The following is a 16,126-nucleotide window of genomic DNA, read 5'->3' as shown; positions in this document are numbered from 1 at the left end:
CAATATGCAGGAATGTTCACACCATATTCGCGTACTTTGTTTTCCATGAGAAACAATAAAACAAATAAACATCTTCTACAGAGAAAACAAAAATGTCTTGTAATATTTTTATTTTATTTTTGCGGGAGAATGCCTTGTAAGATTCATATTGCCATGGCATTGCAATCATTTGTTTTTGAAATCCCACGAATCAAAGAGCCACGGAAAAAGGGCAAGGATGAATAGTAATTTAGTAGGGTTTTTTGAAACTATATATGTTGACAACATGCATGTCCCCATGATCTAACTGCGTGCAAAATTTCATGAACATATGGCATATACTGTGATGTGAGGAGAAAATTGTACTCTGAAAATCATGTTTGCCCGAGCTCCTTTTTCAAGGTTGGTACGTAGAAAGATTCAAAGACTGAAGAGTACTTTGATTAGTAGAAAGAGCTCCGAGACTCTACGGTGCGGCTTGAGTTTAGTCGCTATCAGGTACACTTACTTCATAAACCAACCGCCTAATCATCCCTAACCAGCTCTATTTTTCAGTAATGATGATGCTCGTTTCAAGGTGACGAGCCGCTCTCTGTTCCGTTCACCGAAACAATTCTCTATCCATGGGGCCTATTTTGTCTTCGCCTCCCCCTGCAAGTCGGGCGCACGCAGCACTCGTCGACAGATGGAGTCGCCGTCGCGTCGACCTAATTTCGGGTGCCGAATTTTCCTTGACAGGAGTGAAGAAGAGACCGACCTCTAAGAGAAAGAAAAACTGTTGTGCTTCTGTCCAGATTAATTAGGCCTCGTTTTCACGTCGCTGCGCCTTGGATATTTCCATCTTGCTGCCTGCTCACCCTTTCCCGGCAGCGTCGTGTCAGCTTGCTAGCTAGCACTCGTGGGTGATTTCCGGCTTGGGAAGGCAGCTTCGTACGCTCCTTGCAGCTGGGAACGACAACAGCTTTTTGTCAAACAAGATGGCACGATTACGGCAAGGGCACTGGAGGAGAAGAAGAGGGAAAAGGTGGCTGCCGTTTCTTGTCACGCATGCATGGACCTTTCACCGGCTGACCGCCTCTGCTGGAGTCCATCTTTTCGAGAAAAGAAAGAGAGAAGACTCTGTTGGGGCGTCACTCTCGCCTCCCCAGCTGTTCACCAGACTCCTCGTGACTTTACTTGCGGCTGCGTGCATCTTCAGACACAAAATCCAGCTGCGTTTGTCATAATATATAAAAAAATCGAGACTTTACGAAATGTAGCGTGAAACGGAAACAACATCAGAGAAGAGAAGAGGCCAGACCAGGCCGAACGCCGCACGGGCGGCAGGATGGATCCATGATCGGCCCACCGGAAAGCCACGTCGACGGACGCGGTGCGGTGCGGTGCGGATGGATCCGACCAGCTTCGTCGTCCGTCACCCGCGCTGGCCGCGCACGCACCGACGGACGGCCTGGAGCGCGCGCTCCCGGTCAAATGTGCATCCCGCGCGCAGCCCGCGTTCGTTAGGCTAAGCCGGTGGAAGCTCAGACTTTTCGTGCCGTGTCGACCCAAGCTAGACTGCCCGCTAGCCAGCCGACATAGGCCCACACGTAGTACGAGAGGGATAGCCTGCACGTTTCCACACGGTGCATGCGACGCTACGTGGCTAGGTGAACGCTCTGCAACAGACCATGACATGTGCACCGTATCCTAAGGCTACGACGCGGCCATTACTTTGCTGGTTCAAACGGGAACCTGGTCTGGTCGAGTGAACCTGGGTACGCTTCATAACGCTTGACACCGCCCCCATACGGCCATCCCATTGACGCGTAACAACGCTGTTATCACACGCGCGTGCACACCCTTGACGTGCGCCCTCCCCAAAGCGCCAATCAATCCACCGCTGGACCACGCCAACGCCCAAGAGTGCGAGCTAAGCACAGAACTTGGAAGTTCGAACCCGTCAAAACCAGCCCCACAAATCGTATTCAAGCGGTTTTCGAAATGGTCCTTTCCGTGTGTGCGTTTACCATACCCCAGCAGTGCACGTAACGACCCGGCAAACAGCAGTTTCTCCTTTGTTTTTACTCGAGCATCCTTTCCTCGAAGCCAGCCGTTGAGAATGTGCACACTTGCTGCCGATCCTTTCATCATGAGATTAAAAAAAATGGTAGGACTCGGTCGGTGAATGCACACATGCTCTCAGCCTCAGTCAAACATCGGGCACGGTGGCAGGGCCGGGTAAATTTCGCCACATCGAGGGGCGGGCTGCGCGCGCGCCGGGCTCCCGCGGGACGGCGCCGATCGCGGGGCCACGTGGGCGGCTCAGCCCGCGCCCGCGATCCGATCGCACGGCCCACGCGCCGCCCGCGGCCAGCCCACCTAACCTCAACCTCCTCCTCAAATACGCGCCACTCCTCGCCCTCTTCTCCCGCACACCCCCCTCCCCGCGCGCACCAGCTCAGGAGCCGAGAGAGAAGTCCATCACGCGATCCGCCAATGGCGTCCTCCGAGCTCACCTACCGCGGCCAGCAGGCGGCGGCGGCGGCCGACGTGGCCGCGGCCGAGAGCAAGCCGCGGACCAGGCAGCAGCTGCCGCAGCCGCTCCGGTACGTGCTGGGCGAGCAGCGCCTCGTCTTCTCCTTGGTCGGCATGGCCCTCGCCACCCTCCTCTTCGTCCTCCTCTCCCCCTCCACCACCACCACCACCCCGTCCACCAGCGTGGCGCACCTGGCGGCGGTGGGGCTGGTGTCGCGGCAGTACCAGTCGTCGGGCGGCGCGGGGCGGATGGCGTTCGAGGAGGCCGGCGCCGGCGGCGTGCGCCACGGCCGCGTGCCGCTGGGGCTGAAGCGCAAGGGCCTGCGCGTGGTGGTGACGGGCGGCGCCGGGTTCGTGGGCAGCCACCTGGTGGACCGGCTGCTGGCGCGCGGGGACAGCGTGATCGTCGTCGACAACTTCTTCACGGGGCGCAAGGAGAACGTGGCGCACCACGCCGGGAACCCAAACTTCGAGATGATCCGGCACGACGTGGTGGAGCCGATCCTGCTGGAGGTGGACCAGATCTACCACCTCGCCTGCCCGGCCTCCCCCGTGCACTACAAGTTCAACCCCGTCAAGACCATCAAGACCAACGTGGTGGGCACGCTCAACATGCTCGGCCTCGCCAAGCGCGTCGGCGCCCGCTTCCTCCTCACCAGCACCAGCGAGGTCTACGGCGACCCCCTCCAGCACCCCCAGGTCGAGACCTACTGGGGCAACGTCAACCCCATCGGTACGTCATCACATCTTTTCTGGCCGGTCCTATCCTAGAGCCGCCATGGCGGTCGTCCTCGTCTATCTGTTGGAGCACACAGGATGCATGGGAAAAGGACAGAAATGCTGCCATCGTCCTCTCCTCTTTCTGAACGGAAGTATTTGTGCAGGTGTGCGGAGTTGCTACGACGAGGGCAAGAGGACGGCGGAGACACTGACCATGGACTACCACCGCGGCGCCAACCTCGAGGTTCGTGCCCGGCCCTGCTTTAATCATTCACCACTCACTCAGCAACCTCAGCTTTGCTGGAAACGAAAGCATCCTCCTCTCCTTTTCTTTCCATTATTAGAAGCAAAAAAAATAGATTATGATGTCAGCTAGTAGTAGCTAGCATCGGATCATCATGCAACTGCTGCAGTTAAACCAAGCTAATTAGGGTAATTTCGCCTGGTTAACTGACTGTAGCTAATCTTTGTGCTGGCAGGTGAGGATCGCTCGGATCTTCAACACCTACGGGCCGCGCATGTGCATCGACGATGGCCGGGTCGTCAGCAACTTCGTCGCTCAGGTAAGAAAGATAACCTACTAGTACTACTGTAACTAACTAATTACCCATGCACAAGCATGCATGCACGCTTCCACGTAACTTCCTTTTTTCCGGCTTTACTTGGCTTAGTCGTAGGCTCGTAGCTAGACTTCTACCACTAGCAGTAACCTAATATTGTTTTTTCGATCTAGATCTACGATAGGGATTGATTAGTGCTGCCTCGATCTTGTAACTTGTAAACTTCTATTCCCATCCAGCCGTTGAACCCACAGCCCCACATGCAAGTCTACTGATTTAAAAAAAAACATGTACGGGAATGCAACATTCTATTACTCCATATTTTATTTTCTAGTAACTCCTTATATAGTTTAATTTCTTTCTGGTTGTTCATTTTTTTACATACTCCAAAACTAGACCATTTTTTAAAAAGCGATTGTGTACAAGTTAAGAAAAATAGAGTCGTCACAGTCACGCGAGGCCAGATGCGTCACGCGATCGAGGCGGCATTGCACCTAGCAACACACCACCACTGATGCTCCAAAAATAGTCGTCATCGATGATAACGTTTATCGTCGAAGACATAAAACCCTCCCCCTTTCTGTTGGGGCCTTGGGGGTATATTTGCTAGATCATGTTCCACGTGTCGGGGGTTTGCGGGTGTAGCATGTTAAGAGCTTATGGAGATCCGCTTATGGAGCTTACGGAAATAATAGGGTCAACTACAGTCACGCAAGGCAAGATGGTCACAGGGGACGGCACTGTACCGAGCAACACACCACACCACGCACACACTACAAAAATAGCCTTCAGTGATACTCCATCCGCTCTATAATGTAGCGCATATAAACTTTCTACCTGCATGGTTTTCATCATTTCTTGTTTCGTTTATCCTCTGGCTAGCTGGGCTTTGCTGAGGGGGGACACACACGCAATGAGTGGACCAAGTGTTTGGTTTGTTGATTCGTCCCAGGGTCCAAATCACGTGCTATCGTGCGTGGCAAAAGCAGCGCGGAATTAAATTAAGCTAGATGGAGAAACTTTGACAAGTGGACGCCGCGTTCCAACTCTCATTTTCTTAATCCAAGCCTGGCACCAATCGCCCCCACTTAATTAAAACCTTCTTTACTCCGAACTTGACATGATTCTTTACACGCGAAAGGTACGTGCATATGTGTGTGGTGGAAGAAATGATAACATTAGCAGGAAGATCAGTCACACACCCACACCCACACCCACACGGCTAGATGAAGAAACCAGTGATGCTTAGCCAGTGAAAGCGCATAGGCATGGCACGATTTTGTCTTTGATGTTAACAACTGCTAACGGTGACATGCATTGTGTCGATTGATGTTTGATTGATGGGCTTGCTTGGTGCAGGCGCTGAGGAAGGAGCCCCTGACGGTGTACGGCGACGGCAAGCAGACGAGGAGCTTCCAGTACGTCTCCGATCTGGTAAGCTCTCCCTCTCACCAACGAGCACACATCGCCACAAGTCAAGATTCATATTCATATATGCACACGCACGTTCCCTTGCTGGTGGCTCCGCACGCTCCATTATACAAGCTCCAACAGCAGCACGGTTCTCATTAATCGGTTGGTTCATCCACCGTGCAGCTGAAGCTAAGCTATTTACTTGCAGTTGATTTCCATGTGCTCGATCATGCATGGTAGCATAGTTTGCTTTGCAATGCGACATTTTTCCTCTCCTACACGCGTGCTGAAATTCTGAGTCGTTGGCTGCCATGCCAGCGCTACACCTACACGCGTTGGCGTCTCAGTCCAGAATGCGTACGTGGGTGCTGTTACAGTCGTCCGTGCTCACAACGGCACGGGTTGAGTAGGTCGGGGTGGTCCAGGTCCCAACCATTTTCCATTTGGCGCTGGTGCCTGCCTTGCCTACTCAAGTACAGAGTCGCTGAGTTGCTAGCATTTTTGGCTTTGGTTTTGGACCACGTACCCTACTGATACGGACCGAGTTGGCTCGATCGATCATCAGCTGGGCCTCGCCAGTAATTGTCCCGGCCGAGGCCGTGGACCTCTTGCATTGCATCGTCGTGCTGGCTAGCTTTGTGTAGTGTGGTCTCTCTCTCCCGTACCGTACGTTGCTGCTTCGACGGGAAGCAATGCAATGTAATGTAGATGAAACTGCACGAACGAACGGTCGAGGCAGATGGTGTGCCGTACACATCGCTCTGGACCACGCACGCACGCACGCAGGTGCAGGTGTTTCCAAACTGGTTGGTGCACTGTTGCTGCCGATGGACACGGCAACATCTGGTGAGTAGCTTTCCATCACCCTTTTTGGCTCCCGGGAGCAGCATGATCGAGCCCCTTTGTCGTCGAACGGAACCACGAGCCGCCACTGTTCCATCGACCAAGAGTGTCGTGTCACGTCCATGCCGTCGTCCTTGCCAGATTGGTACCTCAGAGCTCGGTGTCATGGCATCCATGGGTGAATATATTCTGGTTTTACCAAGGAAGTGTGTAGGTAGTGTCTAATACATACATATCTGATGGTGCAGGTTGAGGGTCTGATGAAGCTGATGGAGGGAGACCACGTGGGGCCCTTCAACCTGGGGAACCCGGGGGAGTTCACCATGCTGGAGCTGGCCAAGGTGGTGCAGGACACCATCGACCCCAACGCGCGCATCGAGTTCCGGGCAAACACCGCCGACGACCCGCACAAGCGCAAGCCCGACATCACCAAGGCCAAGGAGCTGCTCGGGTGGGAGCCCAAGGTGGCGCTCAGGAACGGCCTCCCCCTCATGGTCCAGGACTTCCGCACCCGCATCTTCGGCGACCAGAAGCAGCAGCAGCAACAACCAGACGGCTCCGAGTAGTGATCACCCGTCGTCGTCCATCGACGCACCGCCCCGCCGCAGGGCGGTGCCGTTTCATCATCTTGTTATGTAGGATGGATTTGTTGAGGGAGGAAGAAGAAACATGTGACAGTAACAGCAAGGATACCTGGAAATGAATGAATGAAAGCGGGGAATATACACCATCATATCGACTGTGTAGCTTTTTAGCGCCATGTATCATGGGTGAAGTAGCTAGATGGGTGCGCCAAGAGCAGGCCGCGATCTTAACTATGACCGTGACCGAAATTTGTTCGATCGCATTCTTCTAATTTTACGTCATAATATTTGAAAATTTCCATGTTGATTTATAGAACTGGTACGAAGGAGGGCACATGTTTGATGAAATCCAAACAATCTCGATCCGTCATACAATCAGAGACCCATTTACTGGCTCCTGCACAATGGCATCTCCCTGTTTAAGACTTGTCTGAACTTCCAGTCCTTGTGAAGGGCAGGGAGGAAACGGCATGCCGACTTTCTCGTCTTTGCAAACCTGTAAATGCAACAGCTACCCTACATACGGTCGTCAATTGCCTGCTGGAGATTTGGTTGAAGTTCAGACAAGCAAAGATGCAGTAGAATTAGACCACCAGCATCACATTCACAGTGATAATAATTATTACCAGAGATAACATTCGTGTTTCATCATAATTTACCCGGAACATCGACAACATAAGTTAGTAACACGCATAATGCGCTCCAGGGGAACAGGAATAAGCGACTGGTGCTACAGAGAAGCCATGGTACCAATCTAGAGTCGTATTACCGCCAAAAGAGTACATAAGGGTGTAGGACGATTAGCCTCCAAACGATCACAGGCTTGGTATAGCCTTGAGTGAACTACAAGCGCTGGTTATCAGGTAGATGACACGTTTACACCTTTCGGATGAGGAGGAACAGCTTTTGATCCAGCTCGAGGTTAGCAGCACTTGAAGGATCACCTTTGAGCAACATCAGGAGGCCGCCAAAAGATGCATAGATCTCCCTGGAGAGAGGAAAAGGTGGGCAAAACTATTAGAATAGTTGCACGAGTGAATTGGTCAAATCACTTGGTTGAGTTTGAGATATAGGTGTAAAAGGTGTAGGTCCGGTTTGAGATATAAAAATAGGCATTCTGAGTTGCACTTCTACTGCATGGTGTGAATGTGTGATTCACATAATACAACTAGCCAAGCATGCTTATATATGGTTCAAAAACGAGAAAAGACCGTCAACACACCTATATCTGTTTCATAAGAAAATGAGCTCCTTTTGCAGATATTTAACAATATTTCTAGTAAGTACAAACTACTTATAAACGAGGAATATCAAATATGTAAAACCAAATCCTTCAATCAGCCCTTCAACAGATGGAACTTTGCTCTTTGTATGAGACTATGAGTTGCACCAAAGATCTCCACATGGGAATAGCCCAATGCCCATGGCATTATTTCATTTGTACTAACATTCATTTCGAGGGAAAGCAGCCGAGCTTCATCTTGGACCATGTACATAGCATCAGGCTACTCAGTAACACTCAAATTAAGCAATCCCAAACCCAACCCCTTATCTTGGACCATGTATATACACCAGGTTACTAGGTAACACTCACATCAAGCAATTTGAACTGCCCCGCCCCACCCACCCATTATCTTTGACCATGTATACATCAGGTTACTCAGTAACACTCAAAGGAAGCAATCTCAAACACCACCCCTTATATCTCAGTGTATTCACCAAGTTACTCAGTAATACGCGCATCAGGCAATCTCAACACCTCTCCCCGACCCACACAGGATTATATGGACATGCATTACGAAGCCAGGATTAAGGAGCTGAAGGGCAAATAAGAGAATCATTATGTACTCTCCAACTCATGAGCTTCAGAAACACGGTTATAGGCAAATTCTTCATCGGCTATATGAAGGTAAGAAATCAATCTCACATTAAATCATATATTACTCAAACATATCGCATAAATCAAATCCTGCAAGATTAAAAACCCACACAAAATCACGAATCTAGAGTTCAGAGAAGTCATACACTTTAGTAGGTCCTTTATCCTTGCTGGAATTGTCCTCTGAAATCTTGTAAAGCTTTCCATGCATGACATAGTCATACTTGTCAGCAAGTGTTTTCCTGCCAGCCTGAAAGAAGGAAAGAAATAATATGAGCTTCCTGAGTATCAGCCCTAAACATGCGTCCTCCATGAAGACAAGTCCGTGTAAGACAATAACAACATTTTAGGCAGTTGCCAAATTATTTCATGATCAACTTCTGAAGAAGAATCAGGTAATGTTACCTGTGTATAGTAGCCAGTGTCTGGAGTCCCGTCCAGATTCAGTGTCGGAGCTAAAACCATGGTGAACTTGTCACCCATATGCATTGGGTAGACATCGGTAGCGATATCTAATTGCATGTACATCTCCAACTGCTCACTTCTAGCCTCAATGCGGTTAACTGCACACCGATGTGGAAAGGTAACGTTTCAGTTCAGTAATCATCTGCAGCTATGAGGTTGCACAAGTGTCGCTATGATGTTAAGTGTTAAGAGTCCAGGATCCAAACACTGTAGAGCACTGTGAACTGGGCAGGCATAAATTACAAAGTTATTAATATCTCAAAAGGCCTAGCGCTTGCTTGCACTTAATCTGCACATAACTGCTCATAAGCGTGTGCTTTGGTCAGAAAAGCGCAAGGAGGTGGCAAAACACACACTTAACGCCTAGCGCTTTTTCTTAAACTATGATAAATTATGTTGCTACGTAACTGCTAACAGCAACTCCAACAGACGGACAGGCATAAATGAGCAGCATGATTCGGCAGAGCAAAGCGCCGCGCAGTAGAACTGTAAACGTAAATTCACCATGCATAACAGCCGGAGCGAACTACCTCTGTCGAACTTCTTGCCATCGGGATCGATCCTGGTCACGTGGAAGATGTCCTCAAAGAGATGCTCTGCCATTTTCCCTGCCCAAGACGGAGAGCACCAACTTCAGTTATGCAGTAATAAACCTGCTAAGAGAGAGCACGGAAACCCTAGCATCCTACTACCGATTGCTGGCTCTCAGACAATCCACACAAGTGAATCCTGACCCGCTTCTCCAAACAAACAAACAAACAGAGAACGCCCCCGAATCCTAAATCAACAAGCGGCGCAGCCTAGCCCCTCAGAAGCCACGCCCACGGATCGGTCGGGCCCGACGGCGGCGAGGAGAAGAGAGGCGAGCCGGGCCGGTAGAAGGAGGGAGAGAGGGAGGGGGGATGGGGGGTCGACCTGAAGCGCCGGGGAGGGGCCGGCGCGGATCGCCTGGGTTGCGCTGCGAGGAGCGGAGGCGATGTGGGGACTGGCAGGAGAGGAAAAACAGAGGGTTTGGGCAGAGCTTCGGCCTTTGGTGTGTAGTGGAGCGAGACTGGTGGGTAGGGTTTCTGCCATGGACGGGCTGTTCGTGGGCTAGGGCCTGGGCCCGTGCCGCTCTACGTCGCTCTGTCTTTGTTATTTATTTATTTTGCTTCTTCTCAAAAAATAAATTTATTTATTTTGCTCAAAAAAATCCTCTAAAAAATTTATTTATTATTATTGTCGCTTATATGCTATAAAAAATATTTGTTAAAGAAATAAAAAAACTTTACATTCTTATCTTTCCTTCCTTTTCCAAATTCCTTTTTATTTTGTTATGTCTATCATTTTCTCTGTTTTTTAAACTGCTAAACATTTTCCATGGTACTATTTTGGGTTGCTTGGTACGACATGGATGGGATTGCTTGGTTGTTTCATGGACAATTATTACTTCCGTTGTTTGCATTGCCCAATTTGGCAATTCTACGAAATTATATCTAGCATGGTTCCTTTCTTCACTACTACTCCCTCCGTTCCTAAATATAAATCCTTTTAAGGAATCCTATATGGACTATATACAAAGCAAAATAAGTGAATCTACACTCTAAACTACGTCTATATACATCCGTATATAGTTCATATTGAAATATCTAGAAAGACTTATATTTAAGAACGGAGTGAGTATTTGTTCATATTTCTGGAGATTTGGACACGGGCGGCTTCAGTTTGGACAGAGCTAGGACTGACGGACTGTATTCGGAATGGCGGAAGATAGGTCTGGATACGTGACTATGGGAATTCTTGAGAGAACCGATTCAAGCATTGGGGAACTACCAGTAGCAGAATTGGTAGTCGTAGCAGCCTGGTATATGTGGTGGCAACGGCGTCAGTTCGTACGAGGAGAATCTATTCAATCACCTGAACGCACTGTCGTAACTTTAAAGGGTTTGGCTATAAATTTTTTTAAGAGCATCAACTCCGAAGCAACCAAAGCGAAAATATGAACAACTAGAAGGGCAAACAATTATTATTATTCCAAAACTAACCTATGCATAGTGAATTTTCTTCATTGTTTTGCCTTGGGCCCCCTCAGACTTGTACCAAGGGCTAATCAGACGACGTGGAGAGTTGTGGGAGCGGAAAAATAGCATTTAATGATTGCTAGTGGGGTTTGTCTATATCAACATAGTTTACTTCACACACAAAAATGAATGTCAACTATAAATGAAAGTTTTCCATGAAAAAAACTATAAAGTGAAGTTAAAATTTTACATCTCCTCGTCACATGGATAGTCAACTTAAAAAAAAAACATTCTATTAAGTCTGAACACTAAGAAGAGTTGGCCTCGTTACACATCTACACTGCTCTGCATTTTTTTTTTAGATTTTTGTGATTGCTTACTTAATGCTTTCGTGTTAAATTTGCGACCATAAAAGACTGAACATTGTGGATGTCCCACAAAAACAATTCATTAACCAACAAAGGAGTAACAAAACGAGGCACATCATAATGCACAACCAGATCACAAGAACTCTGTCAAACCAATAACAATATGACGAATCTCAACATTCCAGACATTGCATGATTATAGTTTCCAATTTACTTGTCTGGTGAAATTCCTGCGGAAGCTTGAACAATAAACGCACAACACAAAATATGAAATCATTCATGTCAAGCATTAAACCTGAGAAATCAAATGTGTATGTTGGATGTTTCAGGCGAAACATGGGTAACAATATGCATCACAACTCACACAATTTTGCTTCAATGTATATCTCCATCTCAGTAATGGTTACAAGATTACAACAGAAACAATGAACAAATTCAGCACAGATTGGCTGCTTACTCTGAAGTCAGAGCTAGTCCTGTTAAGCAGCCTTTCGACTCTCTTAGCACCTTCTGATCTTCAGACACCTGGTTCTATGGCCCGAGCCTTCTCGTCAGCAGATCTAATACAGGTGGCCTTGGGTCATTTTCCTTCCGGATAAGAGTACAGGCTGCTGCAATTGAAGTCGGTATTCTATGGCTGGACAGCTTCTAGGAGCTTCTCATAAACTTGCCGCGCAGACAAATCCTCAACCTAAAAATAAAGTCAAGGAATTTTGTGCAAGAGAACAATCAATAGATGGAACCAGAAGATTGCTGGAAAATAAATAATGAACAACATGTGAAATGTTGAGTCAACTGACTGCTAACAGAAAGCTCGGCACATTAATATGTTCCCTAAAATGAGACATGAGAAATGGGAACTTACAATCAGAAGCTTTGATTTATTATTCCATCCCCTTTGAAGGGTCATCTGACTCAATCTTAAGCCAAGCACCTGATTACATAAATTGTCAGACCAAACATGTTCAAGTGAGAAGTATGAACACCTTATTAGATTTATACCAAGGTAAACAAATACTATAACATTGAAATGTCTCAAATACTGCCAAGAATTAAGATTGAAGAAAGTGACCTTTCCCATAAATTCTAGCAACTCGTTGTTGGCCTCCCCCCGAGCAGCAGGGGCAGCTACTGCTACTCGAACATCGTCAGCGTTCACTCCTGATAAGAATAAATACAATTGTCACGTCTTCTTTTCTTTTGGTAACTGAAATGATACTGATTCCTCTTAGTACTGTCCGGTTTATTATGTTATAGAGGAGAGCACGGTGCTTAGTTGCATTAGTTTAAACAACAAATTTACTACAAGATTAACATAACGTACTTGTTATTGCTGAACGTTGTGCTCGGTCTTCTACTTCAATGGCAACTTGGACAAGTCCACCTTGCAACTGTGTTATGCAAGGGGGTACAGGCGCATCCTACAGTTTTCATGGTCTGTTAGCTTACAAAATAGTAAAACAGATTGGAAAGATCAAAGGAAGTTCCATCACGCTTACATGTGGATTTGTCTCAGCCGCCACCGAACTCAGTGCTCCATCAACAACATATATATAAGGAGCAAGCTCCAAATCTTCCTCCGATCGGTAGCAAACAAAAAGGTCGCATCCCACGCAGGTCATGCGAAACTGCTTTTCGAGTTTTCCTTCTCCACTGCATCAGAGATACTTCCATTATATAATCAGCAAAATATGTAGCCCACTGCAACAATGGAATCACCTTAAGACAAATGACCCTGGTGTGGTTACTAAAAAGGAGTATTCACATGAAAACGGTGGATGGTGTAAAAGGATTCACATATTTCAAAGTACAGAATAAATCCACAAATCTGATACAGGGAAAATTGATTCTAAAGGTAGCACTAGCTCTCTATACTGATTGCAGGTCATAAATACTGACTCGCAAGAGTTGATATGTGCATGCATGTGTTGTGTTTCAGGGTGTGCCATTAAAAGAGATGATTTAAGTTAATTAGGAAAAAGGTAGTACATCATAACATCCTATTGCAGGTGTTGTTAACTGGTGTTTCAGAGATAAGATACTATGATCTGTTGTGTTGATCTTTAAATGTGTCCTCATCAAAATTATTCATTTGCAAGTTGGCTACTGTTGTGCAATAAAAAGTTGTGTAAGTTTACCCTGAGTTGATGCAGCTACCACTGGATTTTCTTCTCAAAAACAATTGTGCACACTTAAGATCGCACCACTCATATCATAGGTACATACTACGCGATAATAGATAAAGTGGCAAATTTCACCAGGGTAGTCGGCATACATAACATCTCATTACCAAGGTGTAATATTGTCTATAAATTGTGCAATGACATTAGAAAACATGGGATTTGACTCAAGTACCTAACAATAACAAAGTTACAAGGTATGATTAGTAATACCGTTTCAACAAGATTTTTCCTGCATCTTTCACATTTAGCCTCGCAAGATGCTTTGCCTTATCTAGAACATGTGCTCGGTCGGTCTTCCTCTTTGGCATTTTCTGCAATAGGGTATCTTTATAACAAACACATCAGAACTGATTATATAGCAGATACTTGAAGTATTAACAGGGCACACCGAATACAACAATCTTGAAGTAGTCAATATCAGAAAGGAATCTCAACTTAGTAATTTAAAATTTCTATCACTAGCTAGATTTAACTGCTAATCATATGAAACAACACAATTAGAAACAAGAAAAAATGACAAGATTCAAAGTGAGGGCAAAATAAATTCCATAGGCGAAAAGTCCGATTAATCAGTTAATCAGCTACTCGGTGACCCTCCGAGGAGGGATTAATTGGCCAGTTAATAGGCGGATTTTTTGGACAGTGCAAACAAGTTATTGTGGTTTGATCTGTGACAAATTACAAACATAGATCAGTACAGCTTTCTACTATTCCAAGGAACCATCTATGGCAACCTCAGCTAAGAGAAAACTCATGATTACTAGTAGTAATTAAGCTCAGAAGAACAAGCAAGGGTGAAATTCAAAGTTCACAATGCTGACACCCAAATGAAGAAAACCTTCTAGCAAGCCGAATCCCTATAGCACTATGTTGCTCTTGTTCTTGATTAGTTCGTAACAAGCAGGCAGAGATTGGATAAAAACTGAGTTGGCCTCAGAGCATCGGAGGTTATGAACGATGCGGATCCTTGAGACGCAAGCAATTTCACCGCTGGTAAAGTCGGAGAGACCTGATCCCACTCCTACCACAGCAGTTTTGGTTTCCCTTCCCCTTTGGCGGCAGTGGCGATGGTGGGGTGGTTGTGCAGTGCTTGACATTGCACCTTTCATGCTTTGATTTGAAGTCTGCTGTGTTCATCCACCATCCCCCAGAGCAGGTCACACCGGATCTGTCTCACTCGGTGGTGAGTGTGGGGAGGGCACGCGGCGGGGACATTTTTTCGTTGGCATTCGTTGGTGGGGGGTTAGTACCTGTTGCATCTAGGTTTCATGCGGTTTCCCTAAGGGCTCCTTTGATCCAAAGGAATTTCATAGAAAATTTTGCAGGGTTTAGATCCTTAGGAATTTTTCCTACATAGGTTTGATTCGTGGGATCGGAATTCTTCGGGAAAATTCCCAATGATTGATTTGCCCTCTAGTTTGGAGGAAAGTTTCCATCCACTTAAACCTCCTTTTACAATTCCTTTGTTCTTGATGTGGCATCAAACACTCTTTTATCCAAATTCCTATAGTTTCCAAATCATGTATAGGATTGAAGAGAGCATGCCACTCAAATCCTATATTTGTTTTCCTATCCCTGTGCTTTGAAGATCATGTGAATCAAATAGGCCCTAATTAACCCCAATTCTACTATCCTTAACACATAGGCAGGGCTCCTGCCGGGTTATCTAATCTAAGAAAGACAAAAGGACTACCACTTCATTGACAAGAATCCCCACTCGGTGCTTCAGCTAGAAAGGACAAAAAGAAAAAACACTCCTTCACTCCAAAGCTGTAACATTAGCCTAGAACACTCGGAGGGACTTGTCAGATCTGTTATTAAAACTAGCCGAAGCCTCCAGAAACAAGCCCATGCTGTAACGAAGAGGAAGCGAGAAAGGGGGGCGTGAGGGGGAAGGAGCCGACTGACCAGTGATGAGGACGTGGGAGGCGCAGTGCTTGCAGTAGTAGACGAAGAGGTCGGACTCGGGGCCCTCCGGCAGCGCGTCCTCGCTCGAGTACGTGTGGGTCGTCCGCTTGGGCATCTTCCCCCTCGCTCGCTCGCTCGGCTGCTGCGGTCGGCGGCGAACCGGAGCGGCGTCAGGGCGTGGGGGGTGGGCGGGCTCTCGGGCACGGCTGCTCGGGCGGAGGCAATCGAGCAGGGGATCTGCGTCGTAGGCGAGGAGACGAGGGGAGAGATGACGTAGAGGCGGCGGGGCGGAGGACGAGACGGGAGCAGTTGTTGGCTCGGTCGGACCGGGGAGGCCGGGAGGGCCGAAGTTCTGAACTTTTTGTCAGACTTAAGCGCGATCTGAACACTTGTCGTAACTTTTTCAAATCTGACCCTTTTCTTACGCCGAACTCCTGGCATCCACTCTGGCAATAGGATGCTGAATAGGCAAAAGCATACCAAAGCCTTTGACGGTAAACAATTATACCCTACCGTCATCAACCCTGTCGGGAGGGCAATGAATAGGTAAAAGCCCATGGGGCGGGCCAACTCACCAAACCAGCCCCATCTTCCCGTACCGTCCCAAAGAAGAACAAAGAGCGGCGGCTCTCTCCTCCCCTCCACTCCCTCTCCCCCCATCTCCTACATTTTTTCATTGTTTGGCCGATAGAGATGCCTCCACGGCG

At 47.5% G+C, this 16,126-nt stretch overlaps 3 protein-coding genes across 4 annotated transcripts; 1 reads left to right on the top strand and 2 right to left on the bottom strand.

Annotated features, from left to right (window-relative positions):
• The first annotated feature begins 2,384 nt into the window (after positions 1-2,384).
• LOC123051583 (UDP-glucuronic acid decarboxylase 4) lies at positions 2,385-6,927 on the top strand. Its single transcript, XM_044474496.1, has 5 exons — positions 2,385-3,229; positions 3,381-3,460; positions 3,696-3,779; positions 5,136-5,210; positions 6,281-6,927. The coding sequence occupies exons 1-5, from the start codon at positions 2,458-2,460 to the stop codon at positions 6,596-6,598; spliced, it is 1,329 nt and encodes a 442-aa protein (XP_044330431.1). The 5' UTR covers positions 2,385-2,457; the 3' UTR covers positions 6,599-6,927.
• Positions 6,928-7,219: 292 nt separating this feature from the next.
• Positions 7,220-10,028, bottom strand: LOC123051584 (DNA-directed RNA polymerases II, IV and V subunit 8B). Its single transcript, XM_044474497.1, has 5 exons — positions 9,876-10,028; positions 9,491-9,568; positions 8,901-9,058; positions 8,642-8,745; positions 7,220-7,604 (listed from the first exon to the last, which is right to left on the bottom strand). Exons 2-5 carry the CDS (start codon positions 9,561-9,563, stop codon positions 7,493-7,495), a joined length of 447 nt encoding a protein of 148 aa, XP_044330432.1. The 5' UTR covers positions 9,564-9,568; positions 9,876-10,028; the 3' UTR covers positions 7,220-7,492.
• Positions 10,029-11,596: 1,568 nt separating this feature from the next.
• LOC123051582 (UPF0235 protein At5g63440) lies at positions 11,597-15,801 on the bottom strand. 2 transcript variants are annotated; one of them, XM_044474495.1, is made up of 7 exons: positions 15,420-15,801; positions 13,722-13,822; positions 12,828-12,981; positions 12,653-12,749; positions 12,401-12,489; positions 12,194-12,262; positions 11,597-12,019 (listed from the first exon to the last, which is right to left on the bottom strand). In XM_044474495.1, the coding sequence occupies exons 2-7, from the start codon at positions 13,817-13,819 to the stop codon at positions 11,960-11,962; spliced, it is 567 nt and encodes a 188-aa protein (XP_044330430.1). In that variant the 5' UTR covers positions 13,820-13,822; positions 15,420-15,801; the 3' UTR covers positions 11,597-11,959. The 2 variants fall into 2 exon arrangements, with proteins under 2 accessions (XP_044330430.1, XP_044330429.1); XM_044474494.1 differs by having other exon boundaries at positions 13,722-13,836; positions 15,420-15,770.
• Positions 15,802-16,126: the final 325 nt, after the last annotated feature.

The sequence above is a fragment of the Triticum aestivum genome, chromosome 2D, assembly GCF_018294505.1.
Source record: "Triticum aestivum cultivar Chinese Spring chromosome 2D, IWGSC CS RefSeq v2.1, whole genome shotgun sequence".
Lineage (NCBI taxonomy): Eukaryota > Viridiplantae > Streptophyta > Magnoliopsida > Poales > Poaceae > Triticum > Triticum aestivum.
Note: the sequence above shows the minus strand (reverse complement) of the source record. Positions and strands in the feature narration are given on the sequence as shown.